Source organism: Danio rerio, chromosome 15 (assembly GCF_049306965.1).
Source record: "Danio rerio strain Tuebingen ecotype United States chromosome 15, GRCz12tu, whole genome shotgun sequence".
Classification (NCBI taxonomy): Eukaryota; Metazoa; Chordata; class Actinopteri; order Cypriniformes; family Danionidae; genus Danio; species Danio rerio.
In genome coordinates, this window is record NC_133190.1 from 34,844,115 (window position 1) to 34,862,851 (window position 18,737).

An 18,737-nucleotide genomic window follows, 5' to 3' on the forward strand; every position below is an offset into this window, starting at 1 on the left:
AACAGTCATTCAATAACGTTTATGGGTAGCTAAGGACACATTAAGTAGAGTTAATGGAGGGGTACACCAGTAAAGTACAGTTTCTTCATTGAAATACCAGAGAGGATAAGCAAAGGATGTAACAAAAGGCTCAGTGAAAAAAACATTCAAGATAGCAGATGAATCATAAGTAATGTTGATGTACTAGCGACATGATGAAGCCTTTCAAATGCAGTTTAGTCATGACAGTGAGGAATAGTTGTCATGCCATTTTCTTCCTCTGATCTGGCGCTGGGTCATGGGGGTTATGAACATTTTATTTATATTTTGGCTGGTTAGATCTGCCATGTGCTGGTGTTGAACCTATCCTGCAAAGCAAGTAATAATTGCTTCAGTTAAAAGCAAGAACATCATTAAAAGGAACATTCTGTTGTGTGAAAAAGTAGCAGATTTAAGCAGGTGGTGCTGCGGAGGTGGAGGGCTAAAATTAAAGATACTACTGCAACTCTTTGTACTAAGGGAGAGTTTTGGCCTAATGGTCACTGAGTTGGACTGGTAACTCGATAAGGTTGCTAGTTCAATTCCCAGTCCCAGAAGGAATCTTGAAAAAGAAAACCTTAGAAAAAGAAACATTATATAAGATCGGATGAGCTGGAAAGTTTTACATTAAATGAACCAACATACACTGTAGCTAATTTAGCTTATTCAGTTCACCTACATCATATGTCTTTGGACTTTGGGGGAAACTCCACACAGAGATGCTAACTGACCCAGTCGGGTCCAGCGGCCTTCTTGCTGTGTGGCGACAGTGCTAACCACTGAGCCACCGTGTCACCTTTCTCAAATATTTATAAGCATATTTGTGAATTTGTTAATCCCCCTCGGCTCCCTGATCAAGCACATGTCGGTGTCCTTGAGATTACACAGAGGAATGAGCACTCCGTCATCTGTCACTATGAATTAATATGGTTACTAATGTTTGAGGGAAGCAAATTTATTTTGTACTGTGAACAAAACTGACTGGAGGTACATGTGTATTAAAGTCCACATGAACCTGAAGCTGCAACCATTTTTTTTTTTTTTTTTGTATACGTTTGTTAAGTCGTGACTTATCAGTAATGATGTAATACTGTTTCCAGGTCCAACCCGCTACTCATTTGAATAGAGAAAATATTCGTTTAAAACCACTTTTTAGTCATACCACACATTAAAGTGAATTTTATATACAATCAAAGTGTACACAATCAGTCTCTGGGCTTGCTGCATCACAAATACCAAAATTTTTATAAAAATATGTATCACTGTCTGGCCATCTGATATTATGCGTGGATTGCATGGATGCATGATTTTCGAAAGTATTACATCGCTTTGTAAATGTTTATTATTACCATTTGATGAGTCTCCTCATAAAGTTTGATATAGCGATTGGATCCGGAAGACGCTTCGCGTGGTCACACTTAACAAGCGGATTGTGAAGCAGTTCCTAGAGAAACAGAATGTTATATGGGCGTGGCTTGTTTTTTTACTGCGAGCTGATTTGATGTTGTATCGTAGGCATTTAATTTAGAATGATCGGGAGAGGGGCTTTGGCAGGGTTATTACAACTTAACAGACACCTCTTCTATGAGCCGGTATAAGATTCTGATGGTATGATAACCTTGGACAAAAATATCACAGTTTCACGGTATTGTGATTACTACTCTAAAATAAGTTATTTTTAAATGTCTGGGTAAAAAAAACTAAACTTTTTTCCCGTTTGAACACAATATATTTTATTATGTGAAAGATTTAAAATATTTTGGAGCAGTAAACATGTCAGGCTAAATAATTCAACTGAATCATTGACTTCTGCTGTCTTCATTAGTTTCAAAAATGCAGATTTCACTACAATTTTAAATGGCATCTTTAGAGATCTTTTCTACTGGAGATACTGTTGTCCTAAAAAAAAAGAAATAAAAAATCTCACACATACCTTAGGGGCAGCATAGCAGAAAATTTTGACGATTTTAAAACCTTAACTTTTCCGAACTGCGGTATACCTTGAAAACGGTTATCGTCCCACGCCTAACCTCTTCCTCACCATTTCTGTTTGCAGTCAAAACTGACCTTTGGAGGGGCGTGGCTAAGTATGTTAGACACGCCCAATATCTCAAACACAGGGCCCTATCATACACCCGGCGCAATGTGGCGCAAGGCGTGACGCAATTGTTATTTGTTACTACAAACCCGGTCTAAAGTCAGGCGCAGATCGCGTCAGTTGTGCGCCTCGCTTGCACACTGCTTAATACACACAAGAGAGCAATATGCCAATATCTTTACATATGAAAAAGAATTAAAATATTAAGGATATATATATGATATAATAAGGATATATATAGGATATAAATATAAAGAATTAAAATATTACAAAACATATTATTTTCTAGCCTACATGAATTTAAAAACTACTCCCTTGAATCCTTCATCTCGGGAGACTTTTTCAGTTCATTCCGTTTGCTTTTGTATAATTTTATTATTATTAGCAGTATTATTTATTATATCCATATTTATATTTGTTTTATTAAAAACAAGCTTACATGTAAATTTGTCCACCTGTCAGGTTTTAGACCATATGGGGCATAGCAGGTGTATTTGGAAATAACTTTTTATTTTGACGACACTTCTTTATTACTGTTCATTTATTCGTTTGCTGGAAATTAGAACTGAATTTAGAAATAATTTTGAAACAAATCTTTGCACTTAAAAAACTAAATTAATTATTTATAAGCTAATTGATGTCTGTGCGTAAAAGTCTCCCTATCCACGAGAGCAAAAGCGAAAGTGAATTTACTTTACGACATGTAAATAGCAAATGCGCTTATGGCGCGACGCAGCTGGCTCTTAAAGGGAATGGGAGATGAGACTCTGACTCTGATATTCTTAAAACACACCTATAACTCATTAAGAAAATAAACTCAATCCTTTTAGACTATGCGCCACGGCGCAAAGCGGATTTTCCCGTCCTCGTATTAGCACAAATGGATTCTGACACGCCCTGAATGCGTTTGCGCCCTGCGCTTTCCGTTTTGCGCCAAAATAGAGCCCATAATCTGAGAATTTAGCTGAAAACAAACAGGAAGTGCATTTTCAGATTTTTATTTTATATTACAAGGGCTATTTTTTTTTTCTCAATGACATGCACAGATGAATTGTTCACCACAAAACTAGCAATGTGAGCTGACAGAATCATGTGGTTAGTTACTAGTTTATACTTTAAATGATTTTATTGCACACTTTCCAGCCAATCGGATTTAAGAACTTCAACAGACCATGAAATAATAACTATTATAGACTTGTGAGGGTGATATAGATGACAATTCTGTCTGAAAGCTCCTTTAGAGATGTAAACAGAGAGAAAGTAGCACAAACAGTTGCACAAACTTGGCTCTCAGAGCTCAGATTACAGCCTGTAACTTCACAGGACGTGGCCTTCTTTAAATTCCCTGATGTGCCTTTGCGTGCAAACAGACGCTGTAGACGCTGAGAGCAAACCACAACTAGCATTCACAGAAAACAAAATTAACACTTAGGAGATTTATGCTAACAACCCCAAATGGCTTCGTGAAGCCTAAATAGTTGTTTTATATAAGCGTGCGGCTCTTTCTTGGTCGTCTTTTTGATTATGCAGGTGAAGTTAACAGGAAGAGTCCTAGTGTTAGCAGCAGGTTGGTGGAGGCTTTTTACAAGGAACTCTCACGACACATCGGGTCAAATGGCAGCAATGGAAGCTTCACAAACATCTACATATACATGGGAATAATCCTGGGAAAGGAAATTAAAAATGTTGTCATTTCACGCCATTGTGTGAGTAAACATGAAAGGAGAAAGTTTAAAAAGCCAGCTTGGACTGAGGACGCTGTTTTGGAGAAAAAACTATGTGAATATCAAACAAGTGTGTTGAAGGTTGAAGTTTACAGTTATGGCCAACTTATAATTCTTTTAATGAATTATTAATATATTTATATGTACACAGCACCTGACAAAAGTCTTGTCGCCTATCCATGTTTTAGAAACAACAAATAATAGCTTGACCTCTAGTTTATCATTTGGTATCAAAATATTAAAAGGCAAATGTATAATATGATAATGTTTAATATAAAGGCAAAAGCTTCTAGATTACGCTCATTTTACCAAATAAAATATGACCATACCTTGATTTTTAATATACTGAATAGAATATAAAGTCATGGTGCAGGGGAAAAATAATTAATATTGTGTAAGACTGACTGCATCTACAGATCTCTGCAATGACCCAGATAACTTATTAACAAAGTCATCTGAAATGGAAAAGAAAGCATTGTTTCAGGACTCCCAGAGTTCATCATGATTCTTTGCATTCATCTTCAATGCCTCCTCCTTCATCTTACCCCAGATATGCTCAATAATGTTCATGTCTGGTATATGGGCTGGCCAATCCTGGAGCGCCAAGACCTTCTTTGCTTTCAGGAACTTTTATGTGGAGGCTGAAGTATGAGAAGGAGCGCTATCCTGCTGAAGAACTTGCCCTCTCCTGTGCTTTGTTGCTTTGCAACACAAATGTCTTGATACCACAAGTTGTCGATGTTGCCATCTACTCTTAGATCTCTTGCATGCCCCCATAATGTAGCACCAAACCATGATTTTTTCCTTTACCAAACTTGACTGATTTCAGAGAGAATCTTGGGTCGATGAGGATTCCAATAGGTCTTCTGCAGAATTTGTGATGGTTGGAATGCAGTTCAACAGATGATTCTTTAGAAAAATCTACCTACCTTAACTAAAAGTAAGGGTATTATTTGTTGCTCTTACAACTGGGATTGATGACAAGACTTAAGTCCGGTTATATATATATATATATGTATATATATATATATATACATATATATACATTTTTTTTATTTCTTTTAATATACATTTTTAATATTACAATTATTAATATAATTAGCACTTTTTTTGTGTATTGCCTCTAGTTGTATCGCTAAAGGCATCATTAATTCTAAGTCACTTCGAACAAAAAATGTTTGACTAAATGACTAAATGTATTTTTGTTATTGTTATTATTATTAATTATACTTATCATAATAACAATAAATATTATTATTATTGTTATTATTATTATTATTATTATTGTTATTATTATTATTATTATTATTATTTGAAACCAAAGTATTTGCATTATGAAATACTATATTTTTAAAAGGTATATTATTGCTTTTAAAACTTTTAACAATGTCTTTGCTTTCAAATTTATATATATATATATATATATATATATATATATATATATATATATATGGATGGATGGATGGATGGATGGATGGATGGATAGATAGATAGATAGGTGTGTGTGTGTGTGTGTGTGTGTGTGTGTGTGTGTGTGTGTGTGTGTGTGTGTGTGTGTGTGTGTGTGTGTGTGTGTGTGTGTGTGTGTGTGTGTGTTATTGTATTTATGTATGATTATTTCCTATTTGAAAAATAATCCAAATTAATACATTTATAAAAATATTTTACACTTTGCAATTTCGTATACTATCTGGGATAGTATACATACTGCATATTATACATATATTTTATTACATTAATTTATGCAATTGCAATTCTCAAGTCATCAGTCATGTTAGTTTTAGGTCCTGCTTACAAAACACAAGCTTATACTGTATATGGGTCTGTGGGTGGCATTTCTTCCCAAAACAACAAGAAAATCAAACTAAAACATGTTAATTACTGAAAGTAAACAAGCCAGAAACAATGGCTTTCTGGTTACAAACCGTTTTCCCAAGTGAAAGTCTGTGTGGTTCCTTGGTATCTGTAGACCCAGACTAGAAATGTAAATTAGAGAGGACAGTGAAGTATAACTTTTTCTAAAGACCAGTCTGTGATATTGAGCCTTTTTTTTCTTCTAGAAACTGTAGTTCAGGTCTCTGCAAAGACTCTGGAGAATGAAAGAAAGATAAAAAGACACTAAGAAAATAATCTGTCGTCCTCCTTTGAGCCAAAACCAATTTCATTAATATTTAAAAAAAAAAAATTGTAAAGCCAAACAAAGCATTCTTGGCAGAGTGCTGAGTAATATTCACAGAGAGGAAAGTCTTTCATTAGACACGAATTGAAAACTATAAATAGCAAATAATAAAAAAGTCATTAATAATATTAGTGCTTTATATTTTTTTGCATTCAAACTGCTCATTTCACTTCGGTATATAACGGGTTACACAAAATTGGCCTTTTTGGTTTCTCAAAATGATCATAAAAGAATGCAACTGTGTAGAACTGGAAAAGCAATATTGTTTATCAGTTATGAAAAGTCAAAACATTTCACATTTCTGGAAGGCCACTCGCTACTTTTTCATAATTTCTGGTCAGATGATCGCAGCTTCCCAGCATAAACTCGTTCAGCTGTGGTTCTTCTTCACCATAACTATAACTCTTGCTAATTCCAGCTGGATTAAACAGAGCCTGAAATCCACCCAATTTAGCCCTGAAATATGGTTGCTTAATGGATGATAGACTACATGGAAAATAACATCACTGTCATTTTTCGCCAAGATCTGAAAAAAGAGAGAGAGCAGCTGCTCTGAGAAATGCTTTGCTATTCAAATTTTAAAGTCATCTGTCCTATTATGAGAATTTGCAAGCTGGAAAATCATCATTGATTATTAATCTGAAGTTTGCTTAAGGTGAAGCTTCATGATAAAAGTAAAACCAAATAATATTCTATTTAATTTTATTTTATAATTTATTTATTTATTATTATTTTTAATTTAAATTTACAACAGAAATCCTTGGAGCATTTGGGGTGTTTTTTTTTTTTTTTTTTAACTTTATTTTCATTATTTTATTTTTTGTAGCTTTTAAAAATGTTGGCGTACTTATTTTGTTTGAGTATTACTTAAAAATTAAGTTCTTATGTTCCACATAAGTTTTCCTCAGTTTTGTATTTATAAAAGTTAATTATTTCATCAACTATTATTTTAAATAAATTGATAACAGTATTTATATATTATAATTTTTTTACTGGAAACTTGAAAAAATAATTCTCTGAGCTATTCTTTTAAACATGCGTGGTTGCTTTTTTATTTATTTTTAATTCAAATTAATTCAATTCAATTTTATTTGTATTTTATTTTAAGATTTTGTGCTTTTGAACCTGTTGGCATACTTTATTTTACTTAAAATGTATGGTCTTATGTTTCAAAAAAAAGTTTTGCATGGGTAAAAGCTTATTTTTCGAGCAATTATTCTTTTAAACAAATTGAAATGGTTATTTTCTTATTGTAAATATTCTAGTATTTAATTCCATTAAACATTTATACATGTTTTGTTGTTTTTATTTTATTTGAAAATTACTGGAAACTTCTATTCTTATGTTCTCCATGAATGACTTTTTTATGAGCTATTCTTTTAAACATGCTTGGTGTTTTTTTTAATATTTTATTCATTAATTCATTTTATACCACTTTTCCAGGGCCGGTTTATGGGGGCAACAGTCTTAGGAGAGAACCCCAGACCGTCCTCTCCCCAGACACTTCCTCCAGCTCCTCTGGGGGGTACCCGAGGCGTTCCTAGGCATGCCGAGAGACATCGTCCCACCATAGTTTCCTGGGTCTTTCCCGAGGTCTCCTATTTCTATATTTTATTTATTTTCTATTATTATTAATTTTTATAATTTTATTTATTTTATTATTTAAAATGGAAGCATAATTATTCCATAAACTATTCTTTTAAATATTTCAGGATGGATATTGTAGTTTATATAATTTGAAAGTACTGCTAAACTTCTGGCTTTGTCCTTTCAGTGCTTACTGGCTTATTTGTGTACTTGTTTATTTGAAAGCTCTGCTCAACATTATTCAATACTCATGTTCCACAGGGGGAAAAAAATCAGCACGCAGATATGGCTGAGTCAACGATGACTATTCCTTTATTCCATTAAACATGTTGCGCTGACTTATAAAGATTACATTGTTGTTTCTCTCTTTTCACCTTGTGTTTTCAGGAAGAGCTTTACTGTTTGATGTTCACAGTCACGCATATCACGGATCCATAACAATGACGAATTGCACTTGGTCTGATTCAACAGCAAGCAAGACGGAAAAAAAGGTTGACAGTTTGTTTGAAATGGCACATTACAAAAACTATAAAAGGACCAGGTCCATATGCTGCACGGTGTAAACACTGAGCAATGTTTGTAATTATTTTGCTTGAGAATAATGACATAGCGGGCAAGAAATCTAGAGCGTGGTGTGTTGCCATGTTTTCTTTCTTGCTTTTCTTTGAGGTTTTTGTCTCTGTGCCTTGATTGCAGTCGAGGGCTGTGCGAGGACGGACCGCTGGCCAACATCTGGAGGCGCATTTAATGATCATTAAAAGCGTGACGGGATATTTACTGAATGAGAGGAAAAGAGTGGGAAGCTGCAGAGCTTTGGAAGGCACGGAAAGCCTCGGTAATGTATGTCCTTGCAAAGGTTTCGAACATCAATTTAGCAGGCCTTGTTTTTGGTTTATATGTGCCAGTAAACTTGCATCCAAATACGTCTGCTGTGGGTGGCTGTTTTGGTCTGCCTCATTGTCAAATTTAACCTAAGGTTCCCAGACTGAAGAATGCTCTAAACAGAAGGCTTGTGGTGTAGACACAACTGCAATAAGGTATGGGTTTCGGAGTTACAACCTTATTGAAATTACATTTAAATTTGTGTTTGTAACCTTGTTGGCCTGAGCTGAACTTGCTGGTATTAAAGCTGACGACCACCCAATTGGAATAAAACATTAAAGATCCCATTTAAAATCCTCATGAAATTGAGATTAAATACTTTTTTGGGGGGTGTTAGTATCAATGTTTGATTAAAATCAAACATTTTTGAATGGTTATTTTGCTAGCGCACATTGTTTTTCTTTGGGTGAACAATTAATCATTGAAATTTAAAAACAGAAAATAAGAAATTTAAAAACAGAAAAGTTTCTTTAGTAATCTTCAATCAAAGTTTGACCATTTGCTTCCTCATCTTGATTGGCGGTTCTTCTCTGCTGAAGTCAGTTTGACAGCTTCAGCCACAATATTCTTAACCACGTCCCATTTTGTTAGTTTGCTATGAGAGAACGATGTGCAAAAAAGAAAGCTTAGCTCCTTACTCTATAGTTTGCTTTAGTTGGAAATACATCAACATACTCATCAACTTCTAGTTCACACAGACTTTAAAGGTTATCTCTAAGGTAGTGAGCAGCAAATCTGTTTAAAATTTGCATTTAGAAGATCTAAGCATTCCCAACGTACATTTTCGCCAACAAAACAGAGGAATTATGATGTAGGCTGATCCACTGTTAGCATTACACTGGTTCCTTCGAAAAAATCCTCATAGGTGTTTGTTTTTTGCAAATAGAAAGCTGTCTTCAAACATAGTTACTTACAGTACTTGCACAAGATAATTTTTAGAAAAATAATATAACTTTCATGACTTTTAAATCCTAAATAAAGTAATACAATCTAGCTGAAGTCTTACACATGCAGGCTCAGACATGCAGTCTCAGACACATGCGCTCAATAGAGATCATGATGTCACTGTGAGGGGTAGGGTTAGGGGTGTGGTTAGACATGAGCATTAAATGTATTGCATGCAGTCTAAGCTCTGCACTAAAAAGCTTGGAATTAAAAGGCTGCACTTAATAACTACTTGGGCTATAAATGAACTAGAACTGAAGTCTCTAGCCTTTAAGTCACCAACACCATTCTCTTGATAACATCCAACAGGAAAACTTTGTAATGGTACTGTGTGCACTATTCTTGATCAAAAGTCACTACTAAAAGAAACGATTTGGAAACTAATTTCATCTCTTGGAAATGTTGGATGTTGTGCTTAATCTTAATGATAGCTGTTTTTTTAAGTTTCTGACAAATGAATGAAATTTTAAGTGTCTCCCAAGTTTGCTCCAAAGCATTTAAAATTCCTCAAATAGAGGTCAAAGTAAATGTATTATAACTACCGCATAAAAAGCATGTTAAGCACCATAAAAGTGCCTAAAATGACTAACTATTAAATTGAAAGCATCAGCAAGTTGTAATATAGTACGTTCATTTCCTTGAAATAAAAAATAACACAAATGTTGGTCTGTATGCAAGGAGTACCAGATGCATAAAGTAAAGATGCCCAAAGTAATTTTATTTTTATGACAATTAATGAATTGAAATGTCCAAATCATTACCCAATATACCAATTTGCTGATATTTTCTCTACTTTTCTTTGGCAGGCATAGAAGGTTCTGCTTTTCTCGTATAAACAAGACAGATACCTGTTTTTCAACTTTACCCACAATTTTAGCTTCACACAAGAATGTGGAGGTCAAAGGTTAAAAGTTAAAGGATGTTCATTTGAACGGTCAAGCAAAAGCACACTTTTCCAATTTTTTCACTTCCTCCTCATGCTTGATGTGTAATGGCCTGCAAAGGTGAAGCATATGAGGCGTTTTACACATCAGCTAGGATCTATTCCCAAAAGACTCAGTAACTTCTGCTTCTATCTTCAACATGGCCACTGAATTTCTATTTGGGAGACTTTTAGGCCTCTAAAAATATTTGAATTACATTTAAATAATAATGAAAGTATCTGAGACAAAGATTATATATCTTTATATGGAGAGTTGAAGTAATTATATAAATTATTATCAAAATTTGAATTCTTTTAAAATTATCTCCCAAATGTTATTTAATGGAGAGAAGATTTTTAACAAATTTTAAACATAATAGTTTTAATAACTCATTTATTTACTTTTGTCTAAGCTATGGGGACCGTGCATAATTCTTCTACGTTTTTTGCGAAATACTAGAATTCAGCTTAAAAGACTTCATTGGGTTAATTATGATAACTAGACAAGTTAGGACATGCAGTGCATCCACAAAGTATTGATAGCGTTTCACTTTTTCCACATTTTTTTATGTTACCACCTTATTCAAAAACCGATTAAATTCATTTATTTCCTCAAGATTCAACACACAATACCCCATAATGACAATGTGAAAAAAGAGTTCCAATGAGCACAGAGGCCTCCATCATTCATAAGAGGAAGATGTTTGGAACCACCAGGACTCTTCCTAGAGCTGGCCGGCCATCTAAACTGAGTCATCAGGGGAGAAGGGCCTTAGTCAGGGAGGTGACCAATAACCTGATGGTCAATCTGTCTGAGCTCCAGCGTTCTTCTGTGGAGAGAGGAGAACCTCACAGAAAGACAACCATCAGTGCAGCAAGGCCTGTATGGTAGAGTGGCCAGACGGAAGCCACTCTCCGCCTGGAATTTGCCAAATGGTATCTGAAGTACTCTCAGACCATAAGAAACTAAATTCTCTGGTCTGATGAGACTAAAATTGAACTTTTTGGAGTGTATACCAGGCGTTGCGTTTGGTGAAAACCAGGCACCGCTCATTAACAGGCTAATACCATCCCTACAGTGAAGCATGGTGATGGCAGCATCATGCTGTGGGGATGTTTTTCAGCAGCAGAAACTGGAAGACTTGTCATGATAGAGGGAAAGATGAATGCAGCAATGTACAGAGACATCCTGAATGAAACCTGCTTTAGAGTGCTCTTGACCTCAGATTGGGGCGACGGTTCATCTTGCAGCAGGACAATGACCCAAAGCACTCAGCCAAAATATCAATAGAGTGGCTTCACAACAACTCGGTGAATGTGTGTAATTTTGAGGAAATAAATGAATTTAATCCATTTTGGAATAAGGCTGTAACATAAAAAATGTGGAAAAAGTGAAGCGCTATGAATACTTTACAGATGCACTATATATAGGATATATAACCACTTCAATATGTTTAAAAGAATCCGCTTGTTAAGTGTGACGTCACGCGAAGCGGCTTCCGGGTCCAAGCGCTCTATTTAACTGAATGGGGAGACTCATGAAATGGTAATAATAAACGTTTACAAAGCGATTTAATGCTTTCGAAAATCACGATGGCAGAATATATGTCCATGCCTAATATGCGACGGCCAGAAAGTGATACATTTTTTATAAATTGTAAAATTTTTGGTATTTGTTATGCAGCAAGCCCAGAGATTGTTGTGTACACTATGACTTTATGTAAAATTAACTTTAATGTGTGATAGGAATAAAATGTGATCATAAGTGACTGATTTTTCCACTCAAATGAATGGCAGCTTGGACCCGGAAACAGCATACATACATCACAAACAAGTCACCACTTAACCAGTGTTGGGAAGGTTACTTTGGAAATGTAATAGATTACAGATTACAAATTACCCTATTTAAAATGTAATAAGTTACTGTAATTTTCGATTACTTTAAAAAAGTAAAGTAACTAATTACATTTGATTACTTTTTGATTACTTTTAATTTTCTAATAAACATTTTCAACTAAATAATTTTCAAGCATTTATACCGAGCAGGAGTGAGCTTACAGTAGCTCTGTTTACTGTTAGAATCTCAAAAGCTTTCATTACTTAAATAAAATTAATTTAATTTATTTAAATTTAAAGTAGAGCCACCACAAAACCAGACCTTATCACAAAAACATGTTTACTGTTGTTACAAAATCACAATGTTAGTTAGTTGTGCAGGTGATTTATGTGGCATTTGCAATAAAAAAATACATCTAATTTTTGAAATTTTCAATTTTAAATCGAAGCCACTTAAATCCAAATCAATCACATCTTATTGATCAATAAAACTGCCAATGAAACATATGAGGCAGAACTGTTCATTTCAATTATTTACTGTAAATAATATGCTGTACCAAACAGGAATAAATTATAGTACATAACAGCAAAAACAAAAATATCCAATAAAACCAGGTGCTACACATTTTAAACAATATTGATCCGCGGTCTGTAAATGAGGCTTGTGTGGACACTACTGCGCTACTTCACTAATAAAATAGCTTCGCTACTGTGAAAAGCTATTTGATTTTTTAGCGACTCTACCGTCACGCTACTGAGAAATGTAGTTAAGCTAGCTACACTGGTAATGTGATAACATCACTTTGGCCAGAGGAGTCTGCTGGTGCCCTGAAATTCACAAATCGATAACTTTATAAATCATAATATATCATTAGAAATTAAAGGGTCTGTTTTTATTTCTGTACACTCACGATAACGACAAAAACATTTGCTTTTATAAAACAAAGAAACGCTAGCTTACATACCTGCAGATGCTTCCTCATGCTTTTCAATGGCAAGGAGGATTAGACATGGTGCGCCCATGGCCATTAATTTGATTTACAGTAACAGTAGGGGGGACAATAAATATAACATTTCTTATGAGCAATTGTTAAAAGATTTTTTGAAGGGGACACAAATAATACAGCTGAACTGTACTTATATGTCTCCGCAGTTAAAAATGGTTTTATTGTTCTTATTACAGCATGGAGACTACATCATTATGGTTATTTTCAAAGTTTTTCTCAGGTTCGATGACAGCAAATTTTCTTGAAAACTATTTATTGCATTGTTTGTTGTGTTGTTTACAGTCAACAGACTGACTCCTGAAGCCGAATAAATGCAGGAAAAGACGTTTTCCATACTCATAATAACTAACTGGTTTTAATAATAACATTAATAATAACATTACACTTGTTAAATTGAGAGATCATATTGTAAATTGGTGAGCCTGTGAGGTCCATCTGCTAAACAGCCACAACTCAGAAAACATTTTTAAAAATTGTTCACCCCTAAAAGAATTGTCATTATCCCTTCAATAAAGCACAACACCCTTACCTGACACTGTACATCTGACTGACCCTGCTCTGCCTGTTCCTCAATCAGTTCTTTCTCCTCTGCCTGTGATTGATAATGTGACATTAGTATTTTCATAAGCACTCATTCTGAATGCCAAATTGCTTAATATGTGAACTTTTTGTACTTGGAGTTTTGCTGCACTGAAAAATTATCTTATGTCCATTTTCCTTTTCTCTGTCATTTTAACATTGAGGTAAAGTTGGTTTTATATTTGCACATTCAGTCTCTCATAATATTACATCAGAAGAGTATTCATTGGAAATTCTAAATAGTAAAATTATATTAGCAGCCAACAACCATCAAAGTACAGCATTGTTTACAGTTAGTGTTAATATTATATTGGTTTACCTAAAGGTTCTATAAAGATGTTGCAACTGATACAAAATACAGCAGCCAGAGTTTTATTGAAATTGAAGACACAAGAACATATCACACCAGCATTAATAGAATAAATTTTAGGATTCTTTTATTAGTTTATAAGGCACTACACAACATGACACCTTTCATACTTTTCTGACTGCTTATCAAAATATAATCCAAACCGTGTGCTACGCTCTTCAAGCACTCGACTTTTAGAATTTCACTTTGTAAATCTGATGCGATCTAGCGGCACTTCTTTTAGTCACTATGCTGCAAAATCTTGGAATTGTCTCCTAAATTAAGTAAAAGAATCCCCCAGAATTTATTTTTAAAAAGCTTAAGAAGCACCTTTTTAAAATTGTGTATGAATATAAGTTTGTGAAGTTTATGCAATTTATCTATATCGTGTAGGTTTATGTACATATGCATGTACGGTGTGTGTGCATGTATGTAAAGAATATTTTGTGTGATTGTGTAGATGTATGCATATATGCGTGTACATGTATGCTTTTATCTGAGTATATATTTTGCTTTAATTGTCTAATATACATTATTTTCTATTTGGTTTATTTTACAATGTCTGTTTGTTGTTTGTGAAGTGCCTTGAGTTCCATGAATGTAGGAAAAGTGCTATACAAATAAAATGTATTATTATTATTACTATTAATGTTGTTTTGAAGTCAAACTTGCATGAGATTTCAGTTCAAATATTCAAAGTACCATGGTAAACAATGTATGGCGCTGTCACTGAATGAATAAATGCGTTTTTTTTCTACTTAGACAATTATTTTAGGTATACACCCATATATTTTTCAAAATAGAGAGTGCGTTTATATATATATATATATTTATGTATTTTATTTGGTGAGGAGGACAATGAACATGTTCCCCCGGGATTTACGCCCGTGGTTGCGCCGCAAATCAAAAGCATCAGAGGTTGAATAAATGGCCTTAGCAGAAGCCATCGTGCATATCAAAAACAGGCAAAGCAATAGATTAATATTATTCAACATATCACAGGGATTTAAAGAAAAATATTAGATGTAACCCCATTTGTAATTTTTAACATTTTCAAAAGTAACTAATTTAATTACATATTTTTCTTAGTAACTGTAACTAATTACTGTTACTTTTATTTTGTAATTAAATTACGTAACGGCGTTACATGTAACTAGTTACTCCCCAACACTGCACTTAACAAGCGGATAGTCAATGGAATAATTGATCCAGCCGGGACTAAAATCAGCGACGTTTCTGCTGTGAGGCTACAGTGCTAACCACTGAGCCATCGTGTACCGTTTTGTTATATATGTACATATATCATTCATTCATTAATTTTCTTTTCGGCTTAGTCCCTTTATTAATCCAGAGTCGCCACAGCGGAATGAACCGTCAACTTATCCAGCATGTTTTTACGCAGCAAATGCTCTTCCAACCACAACACTTTCCTGGGAAACACCCACACACACACACTCATTCACACTCATACACTACGGACAATTTAGCCTACCAAATTAACCTGTACTGCATGCCTTACTGAAACCAGAGTACCCAGAGGAAACCCACGCAAACGCAGCGAGAACATGCTAACTCGACACAGAAATGCCAACTTACCCAGCCGAGGCTCGAAACAGCGACCATCTTGCTGTGAGGTGACAGCACTACCCACTGCGCCACTGCATCACCCAAAATGACTTAACCAGAACTATTTTATTTATATTTGGTCAGTCTTATTTATAGTTAACTAATTTTTTATTTATTGTGTTGTATAAATGATGTTATTATTGTTACATCATTTAAATATCCATTTAGTTTACAAATCAGATATGAAAGTTGGAAAAGCTTTATACTTTGTGTGGACGAAGCTAAAGATTTTTTATTGGTGTGAATTTTCTGCACTGCATCATTAGTAATGCAGATGTTCTGCATATATTTCACTATTAAAGTGTTTTAAAATGTAATATATCAATGAATCAGGAAAGTTGGAACAAGCCACATTTATATCCAAAATGAGTTAACCAGAACTAGAAATGTTGAAGTGATGCTTACATTTCTGGAGTGATGCTGACATCTCCTGGTTACACAGAGTATAGCAGTAGCATCCTGTATATCTTTCTCTATCTTCCTTTTTATTGAAAGCTGCTCATCACTATTAACCTCACACGCATAAAAAATAATATTTGATTAGTATATTATGTAAAAATAAACGCCCGTGTTGCTGTTTACTTCAGTGTAATAACGCTCCAGCAACCCTGAAGAATGTCACGTCGTCACTTCCGTTTGCAGAGAACGGACGGAGAGGATTTGCGTTACCGAGCGACCAAGAGGATTGACAGAGGAGCCAGTGGAGATTATTCGCTCTCCAGACACCCGTTGAATACACACACACATCGTGTTTTGATCATGGAATAATCTTCAATGCGGTCCGATTTGGTTCAGCGGTTGAGACGGCATTCAGGTAAATAAATCGGCGGCAGATGGTGATCGTGTAGGTCAAGCATCCTCTCTTCTCACAGTGTGACACGTAGCATCGCAGCGGTAATGACAATCGGAGGACGCTTGACCTGCTCGGGCTCAATCCCGTCATGGCGTCTATTCACACCGTAGCTTTAAGTGTAATCCATCCCTTCCCCATACATGGGTGCAATTTTGGCCGATGCCTATGCAGTCTGTTGGAGTAGTTTTGTAAGGGCCCGAGATTGCTGCTGCTAATACACTGGCATATACTGCAACGTTAGAGATTAATGCATGCAATGTAATGTTGAGTTAACGTTATATTAAGACGTCCTTTGTAAATCTATCATCTATTATTAATTTACCTGTCTTACTTTGCAGATAGCTATATATTACAACACATACTTAAATGTTTTAAAAACCGTTTGTCTTTCCTCAATCGGTCTGTCTATTTATCCAACGTTACATTTGAATCTATCTGTCTTTGTGTATCTGTCTAGCATGTCTGTCATTCAGCTTAACTCTATCTGTCTATCTATATCTGTCTCTCATTGTTAACCTGTCTGCCTACATTAAATGTGTACATTTGTCTGTCTAGATAGGATGTCTGTCATTCAGTCAAAATCTGTCTGTTTAAATTTTCTGTCTGTCTGTTTGTATCTGTATCTGTCTCTCTTTGTTAACCTATCTATCTATCTGTCTGTCTGTCTGTCTGTCTGTCTGTCTGTCTGTCTGTCTGTCTGTCTGTCTGTCTGTCTATCTATCTGTCTGTTTGTCTCTCTACATTTTAACTGATGTGTTGTTGCATCTATTCGTGCTAGCATGTATTTCGTTCAGTCTCTGTTTGTCTGTCTGTCTGTCTGTCTGTCTGTCTGTCTATCTATTTTGATTGCCTCTGTCTGTCTATCTGTATCTGTCTCTCTGTTAACCTATCCATCTGTCTGTCTAGTTAAACTATCTATCTATCTATCTATCTATCTATCTATCTGTCTGTCTGTCTGTCTGTCTGTCTGTCTGTCTGTCTGTCTGTCTGTCTGTCTGTCTATCTATCTGTCTGTTTGTCTCTCTACATTTTAATTGATGTGTTGTTGCATCTATTCGTGCTAGCATGTATTTCGTTCAGTCTCTGTTTGTTTGTCTGTCTGTCTGTCTGTCTGTCTGTCTGTCTGTCTATCTATCTATTTTGATTGCCTCTGTTTGTCTATCTGTATCTGTCTCTCTGTTAACCTATCCATGTCTGTCTAGTTAAACTATCTATCTATCTATCTATCTATCTATCTATCTATCTATCTATCTATCTATCTATCTATCTATCTATCTATCTGTCTGTCTGTCTGTCTGTCTGTCTGTCTGTCTGTCTGTCTGTCTGTCTGTCTATTTAAATTGTCTGTCTGTCTATAGTGTATCTGTTTCTCTGTTAGCCTATTAGTCTGTCTGTCTGTCTGACTGTATGTCATTCTAGTTAAACTATCTGTCTGTCCGTCCGTCCGTCCGTCCGTCCGTCCGTCCGTCCGTCCGTCCGTCCGTCCGTCCGTCCATCCATCCATCCATCCATCCATCCATCATCTATCTATCTATCTATCTGTCTGTCTGTCTGTCTGTCCACCTTTCTGTCTATTTAAATTGTCTGTCTGTCTATAGTGTATCTGTTTCTCTGTTAGCCTATTAGTCTGTCTGTCTGTCTGACTGTATGTCAGTCTAGTTAAACTATCTGTCTGTCTGTCTGTCTGTCTGTCTGTCTGTCTGTCCGTCCGTCCGTCTATCCATCCATCCGTCCGTCCGTCCGTCCGTCTGTCTGTCTTCATGTGTCCATCCATCTATCTTTCTGTATACAGTACCTATCTATCCATCTATCTTCCTAACCATCCATCCACCCATGTCTGTTTAATCTGTCTTTCTATCTATGTCTGTCTGTTTAATATGTCTATCTAACTGCTTGGTTATCCATATTCATTCACAGATAACCATCATGACCGATAGTCTTTTGAGCAAAGCCGCCACTATGGAAATACCCATCAACAGCAATGGGGACAGCAGGTCGGCAGAGGATGACAGTCTTGAGCAGGTGCGTATCCACTCTCCATCCAACTTGATTTTCAGTCCCGCCACTCAATTCTTCCTTGAACCACACCTAAATGTGCTGTGACGTCCTGTTCCCGTTGATACTGTGTGGCT

General features: G+C 35.3%; 1 protein-coding gene and 1 long non-coding RNA gene across 8 annotated transcripts in view; one reads left to right on the forward strand and one right to left on the reverse strand.

Moving 5' to 3' along the window:
• Positions 1-16,396, reverse strand: LOC141377874 (uncharacterized). 2 transcript variants are annotated; one of them, XR_012390971.1, is made up of 3 exons: positions 16,158-16,390; positions 13,728-13,790; positions 1-347 (listed from the first exon to the last, which is right to left on the reverse strand). It is a non-coding gene; the product is annotated as an uncharacterized lncRNA (long non-coding RNA). The 2 variants fall into 2 exon arrangements; XR_012390970.1 differs by lacking the exon at positions 1-347 and adding an exon at positions 7,894-9,083 and having other exon boundaries at positions 16,158-16,396.
• The window catches only part of arfip2a (ADP-ribosylation factor interacting protein 2a), an 18,083-nt gene continuing 15,736 nt past the window's right edge, over positions 16,391-18,737 (forward strand). For 5 of the 6 annotated variants that reach the window (XM_005157358.6, XM_005157359.6, XM_005157361.6 and 2 more), the window contains exons 1-2: positions 16,391-16,566; positions 18,523-18,627. In XM_005157358.6, coding sequence (XP_005157415.1) covers positions 18,532-18,627 — 96 coding nt within the window. In that variant the 5' untranslated portion in view covers positions 16,391-16,566; positions 18,523-18,531. 6 annotated transcript variants of the gene reach the window in all.